This window comes from Peromyscus eremicus, chromosome 1 (genome assembly GCF_949786415.1).
Source record: "Peromyscus eremicus chromosome 1, PerEre_H2_v1, whole genome shotgun sequence".
NCBI lineage: Eukaryota > Metazoa > Chordata > Mammalia > Rodentia > Cricetidae > Peromyscus > Peromyscus eremicus.
In genome coordinates, this window is record NC_081416.1 from 175078578 (window position 1) to 175085748 (window position 7171).

At 36.8% G+C, this 7171-nt stretch overlaps 1 protein-coding gene across 2 annotated transcripts in view; it reads left to right on the plus strand.

Annotated features, from left to right (window-relative positions):
- LOC131902566 (bile salt sulfotransferase 2-like) overlaps positions 1 to 3351 on the plus strand; it is a 46332-nt gene extending 42981 nt beyond the window's left edge. For both annotated transcript variants that reach the window (XM_059253591.1, XM_059253592.1), the window contains exon 6: positions 3239 to 3351. In XM_059253591.1, coding sequence (XP_059109574.1) covers positions 3239 to 3351 — 113 coding nt within the window. The remainder of the gene's footprint in view (positions 1 to 3238) is intronic.
- Positions 3352 to 7171: the final 3820 nt, after the last annotated feature.

Sequence of the window (7171 nt, forward strand, 5' to 3'; positions counted from 1 at the left end):
CACAAGAGGAAGTTTGGGCTCAGATTTGAGCACACATACATTTCAATTCAAGAATATGGTCATTTATACACTATGTACTGAGCCCTCTGGAGAATCCACTGCTATTGACAGATAACCTCAGACTTCTGTTCTCCAGACTCTGTGGAGACAGAGTTGTCTGCACTAGAACTGAAGGTCCCACATAAGAAGAGAAGTTGCCAATTCTTGGATTTCCTGTAATGAATCAGAATTTGGCAGAGGTAAAAAAGTATGTATACATAAAAGGCTTTATTGAAATGCCAAAGGGAATGAAGTGGCTTGTTTAATAGGGAAAGGCTACGGAAACTAACAAGTAAAAGTTCTGTCAGAAACACACTGGAGCAGATGTAATAGAATCAAGCACACAATTCCATGAAGACAGCTACCATTTCCTCTTTTCCGTGTAGATTCTTCCAGGATGACCACAATGGAATTTTAGTTAAGTCTCTCCAACACATAGTGTTTTTCATGTACCATGTATGTTTGTTCTGTCAAAAAACTTGATCTGACTCCATAAGTCATTTGTAATTTAATCATCATAGTGATTATATGTAATATTCATTTCTTTTACACTTGAACATAACTTTTACTCTGGGGAATTATTTTTCTTGTACTCACACTCATTATAAGCCATAAGTCTCATTGAAACCCAGGTCATTGAAAGGGGAGACCAACTTCATTACTTGCCCCACTCTGACTCATGACTTCATTACAGAGGATGCTGAGATGGATATCTGGGAATTACTTTTGAAAGATTAAGATTCATGAGGATAATGTTGGTCTTTTCAATTCATACATCAGATTGGTTCCTTTTTTAATTTTGAAAGTATGAGCAGATCAAAGATTAATTCTAAAATTAATTTAATTACTTACCATTAGATACCTAATTCCCTAAATCACAATCCATGAAAAGCTTTGATAACTGTTAGATTGGCTTTAAGTGGGAGGAATTCACTCTCCTTTAGTTGCTCTTCTCAGGATCCAAGAAAAATACCTGTTCTTGCCTCTGGAGAGCTACTCTTTACCTGGGAGACTCAATCATTTGGCTAGGTGGGATGAATCTGGTTTGAAGCTTCAAGCAATAATTTTCTACTAGCAATGTTGATCATTACAATTTCATATTTTGATACTGTAGGAAATACAGACCAGAGAGATGGTCATTCCCATTCATCTGCTGTTTAGTAGACAGAACTTTTATAAAGACATTGTCACAATGAAGACATGATGAAACAAAATCTTCTGAAAAACTTCAAAGGTTTTGGACCTCAATATTTCAGAGTGGATGTTTCCTAAATACAATGCTTGAGCCACTAATCATTTTCACTGGTGTCCTTAGAAGGCATTAATCTGAGACACAGAGGGAAGAAGACCTAGAGATAAGCATACTAACTGCAGGCCAATAAAAAGACAGCAAAGATCTGGACAACAACCTATTAGGAGAACTGAAACCTCCAGCACTATGAGTAACTTCCTTTTCAACAAGACTTAAGCCACCAAGCATTAGGATTATCCTGTCTCCTGACACACCAGAGTTTGAGGGGATTTTTAGAAAGAGTGAATGAAGAGAAATATATGCTTGTAAGGTGCACAGGATTTTGACATAATTCGACTTACAACTTCACGTGTGTACCTGCAAAGACATGCTTCTCTCATCTGGACTGATTCAATCCAAGCGGGCAGCCATATTGAATTTACTGAGATTCTGGTAGCTCAGCATCCAATCTGGCTTATCAAGAGCCAGGTGTGCTGTGGGAAACAATAAATAAATTTGTTCCAATAATGAAAATAATAAGAAAGCTGAGAGTAGCAATGAATACTGCCAGGTTACCTTCTTAACTGATGACACGCTTGTAGACATATTGATTAATGGCATATTATTTGAATATGGTATATCAATCATTACCATTTAATTCTGAATACTTTACATTTTCTTTAATAATACCACTGGGGACTTAAAGTTAACTTATATGATACATAAGGAATACAATGTGATAAGGAAAACCACGACTTCTACTATCAGTCTTCTTGGCTTCAAGTCAACATCCACCACTCTCATGCTGAGTAACATCTCAAGTACTAATTTTTCCTCATCAGAATAGTGGAAACAGGGCCAGTACCTTCCTCACTCACTCATGAATGCTTTCAACAATTCCATAATGAGTATAATCTTTGTGTCTGATATGATTTGAGGAATGAAGCCTTTAGTGATAAAAGAAACATTTTACTTTTTAAATATATAAACATATATATTTCAATATATATTTCAAGCATCTTTACAAAAAAGGAAATTCATCAAAGTGTCACAGTTATGAAATAAAGTACAGCAAGGATGGGCCTGCAGAGTCCTACATGTAGGGAAGACAGGAAGAGGTGGTCAAAGCGGCATAAATTGAGAAACCAAAGAACAGGAAGTGAGTATAGGGAAGACATCAGCACTCTAGAAAGAAGGAACACACAGTTCAATGAGAGCAGATAGACAATTTGTCATCTCTAATGTCAAAACCAAAGACATACTAGAATGGAGTGATGAGAACCAAAGTCTGGTAAAAAAATATGGTAAAAAGATCATGTAGTTCTTCATGCATCACCAGACACTATACTGACTGAAAATAGAAATCTTGGGATGTTCTCAGCAGGTAATATCTGGGTCTCTTGCATCTGATGAAAGCATCAAGATGATTGTCATGTAGCTCACAACATTGTGCATCTCCAGCTCAAGGGGATCAGATGCCTCAAAGCTCTGCAGGAACCTGCATTCATGTGTACCTACACACACATAATTAAACATAATTTTAAAGATCTTTTAAAAGTTGCTTGCATGTTTTGGAGAAGTTTTAAAAGTAAACACTAAAATATAGAAAGAACAACTGAAATCTGTTTAGATAATTGAGATAAGAAACTCTGTTGGATTGGACAGTGTGATGGATGCAGGTGTAGTGGGAAGCAGGAATAATCTCAGCATCTAAAAGTTAGAGCTAGTGTGGAAGCCCTTAGAGTAGTTGATATGAGATAGGAGGAGGGAGGACATTATTGCCACAGAAGTAGATGTCTGATGTATAATTTTTCCAGGGGTAAGATGTGTTCTCAAAGTCACTGGTACTTCCCCTTTATTAACTGTGTGGCCCTTGTCAAGTACATGGTAAGAGCATATGAAGGAAGGACTGAGAGCAGTGTTGAGATCATCATTAACAAATGTATGTGTCTGCTTCACATTTTCTAGGCATGTCTGGGGACTGGAAGAATCACTTTACAGTAGCCCAAGCTGAAGCTTTTGATAAAGTGTTCCAGGAGAAAATGGCCAGTTTCCCTCCAGGGTTGTTTCCATGGGAATAAATTCTTAAAACTGTAAAAAAAATATGGTGAGTGGGGTTTATTTTCCTGTTCTTGTACATGTGAATGACTGGATGTTGTCACAGAATAAATCTTGTTATTGAATTGTAGAGGTTTTTTTTTAGATATTAATTGATAAATTGTTAGTAGTGGTAATGGTAGAGGAGGTATTTTTAGTGTGTGTGTGTGTGTGTGTGTGTGTGTGTGTGTGTGTGTGTTTGTCCATATTTCTGTGTACAGTGCCTTCAGAGGTCAAAAGAGTGCATTGGTTCCAATGGAGTTGCAGCTACGTGTGCTGTAAGCCCCCTGCTTTGTGTCTTGGAAATGAACTCAGGTCCTCTACAAGGGTAGTGCAGTGCTTCCAATCCTACAAAACCCAACAACTTGGAGGTGTTGGTGAGATTACCTTACTAAACAATCTGCTCAGCTGATATCCATTCAGGAGAGGATTCAAAATCCTACAGTCTGCAGTCTGAGGAAACAAGATCAGCTGAGGAGTTGATGAATGAGCAAAACATGACCTAAGAACACAAAAGAAGGTGCTGCACAGCCACCAAACCAGCTCACCAGAATCATAAGCCTATACTACACCAACCTGGAACAGGACCTGGAACAGGTAAGACCCCATCTCCGGATCTGCAGATCAGATCTCTAGCCCCTAGCCCTACCCATCTGAGTCCCAGGGACCAGACAGCTACCTTTTCCTGCTCCCCCGCCAAAAAAAAAAAAAAACCTACGAACCTAACAACCACTGAAACCATAAGCACACCCTTCACCAACTGAGAACAACTGCTCCCTGAGACAGAACCCACTAACACTGATTGGACTAAGCTGCTCCTGAAGAAATAGAGCCTGACTGCACCAATTTAAGCAAGAACTCCTAGTGGACCAAGACTAACAATTACAAGAGAGGCACCTTCAGACACAGACACCACCTAGACTGAGCAGAGGAGGAGATGAGTAGATGCCAGTGCAAAAATACAGGCAACATGACAACATCAGAACCTTCCAATTCTATACCTGCAAGACCTGAACATACCAAGGCAGAAGAAGCAGAAGAGTTCAGTCCTAAAAATGAGTTTAAGAAGATGATAGAGACCCTTAAAGAGGAAATGAAAAACTCCATTAAAGAGCAAATAAAAACTCCATTAAAGAGCAAATTAAAAATTCCCTTAAAGAAATGGAAGAAAATACAAACAAAAAAAATGGAAGAAATCAAAGAATGTCAAAAAAAGTAATTAAATAGATGAAGGAAACAGTTCAAGATTTGAAAATTGAAACTGAGACAATAAATAAAACACAAACTGAGGGAATGCTGGAAATAGATATTCTGACTAAAGGAATAGGAACACAAAAGTAAGTATAACCAACCAAATGCAAGAGATGGAACAGAGAATCTCTGACACTGAAGACACAATAGAAAAAATAGATACTTCCTCAAAGAAAACACTAAAGACAAAAATGTCATAACACAAAACGTCCAAGAAATTTGGGACACCATAAAAAGAGCAAACCTAAGAATAATAGGGATAGAAGAAGGCAAAGAATATCAACTCAAAGGCACAGAAAATATATTCAAAAAATCATAGAAGAAAACTTTCCTAACCTAAAGAAAGAAATACCTATGAAGATACAAGAAGCTTACAGAACATTGAATAAACTGGATCCAAAAAAAGTCCCCTTGCCACATAATATTCAAAACACTAAACATACAGAACAAAGAAAAAATATTAAGAGCCACAAAGGAAAAAGACCAAGTAACATATAAAGGCAGACCCATCAGAATAACACCAGACTTCTCAATAGAGACTATGAAGCTAGAAGGTCCTGGACAAATGTTATGCAGACACTAAGAGACCATGGATGCCAACCCATACTATTACACCCAGCAAAACTCTCAATCACCATAGACAGAGTAAACAAAATATTCCATGATAAAACCAGATTTCAACAATACCTATCCACAAATCCAGCCCTACAGAAAGCACTAGAAGGAAAAATCCAACCTAAAGAAGCTAAATGCACCCATAAAAACCCAGGCAACAGATAATCCTACACCAGCAAATACCAAAGAAAGAAAATGGAACAATACCACAAAAAAATCCAGGAATTAACAATCACTGGTCATTAATATCCATCAATATCAATGGCCTCAACTCACCTATAAAAAGACACAGACTAACAGAATGGATAAAAAAATAGGATCCAACCTTCTGCTGCATACAAGAAACACACCTTAACTTCAAAGACAGACACTACCTCAGAGAAAAGGGCTGGGAAAAGTCTTTCCAATCAAATGGACCTAAGAAGCAAACTGGTATAGCTATCCTAATATTTAATAAAATAGACTTCAAACTAAAATCAATCAAAAGAGATCAGGATGGACATTACATATTTATCACAGGAAAAATCAACCAAGATGGTCTCGATTCTGAACATTTATGCCCCAAATACAAATGCACCCATATTCATAAAAGAAACATTACTAAAGTTTAAATTGCACATCAAACCCCACACATTAGCAATGGGAGATTTCAACACACCACTCTCACCGAAAGACAGATCTACCAGACTGAAACGCAACAAAGAAATAAAAGACCTAACAGATGTTATGACTCAAATGGACTTAATAGATATCTACAGAACATTCCATCCTAACACAAAAGAATATATCTTCTTCTCAGCACCTCATGGAACCTTCTCTAAAATTGGCCACATGCTTGGTCACAAAGCAAATCTCAACAGATACAAAATCAATGGAATAATCTTTTGTATCTTATTAGACCACCATGCCTTAAAGTTAGAATTCAACAACAACAAAAATTATAGAAAGCCTATAATCTCATGGAAACTGAATAATGCCCACCTGAAACACCAATGGGTCAAGGAAGAAATAAAGAAAAGAAATTAAAGATTTCCTAGAATTCAATGAAAATGAAAGTACAACATACCAAAACTTATGGGACACTATGAAAACAATGCTAAGAGAAAATTTATAGCTTTAAATGCACACATAAGGAAGATGGAGAAATCTCATACCAATGAATTAACAGCACAACTGAAAGGTCTAGAACAAAAAGAAACAAACGCACCCTGGAGAAATAGACGCCAGGAAATAATCAAATTAAGAGCTGAAATCAATGAAATAGAAACCAAGAGAACAATACAAAAAATCAATGAAACAAAGAGTTGGTTCTTTGAAAAAAACAACAAAATACACAAACGCTTGCCAAATTAACCAAAAGGCAAAGAGAGAACACCCAAATTAACAAAACCAGAAATGAAAAGGGAGAAATAACAACAGACAACGAGGAAAAACGGAGAATCATCAGGTCATACTTTGAAAACCTGTACTCCACAAAATTGGAAAATCTGGAAGAAATAGACAATTTTCTGGATAGATACCACATACCGAAGTTAAATCAAGACCAGATAAACTATTTAAATAGACAAATAACCACTAAGGAAATAGAAAGAGTCATCAAAGTCTCCTAACCAAAAAAAGCCCAGGACCAGATGGTTTCAGTGCAGAATTCTACCTGATTTTCAAAGAAGAACTAATTCCAATACTCTTCAAATTGTTTCACACAATAGAAAAAGAAGGAACATTACCAAACTCTTTTTATGAGGCTACAATTACCCTGGTACCCAAAACACACAAATATGCAACAAAGAAAGAGAATTACAGACCAATCTCCCTCATGAACATTGATGCAAAAATACTCAACAAAATATTGGCAAACTGAATCTAAGAACATATCAAAAAATTATCCATCATGACCAAGTAGGCTTCATCCCAGGGATGCAAGGATGGTTCAACATA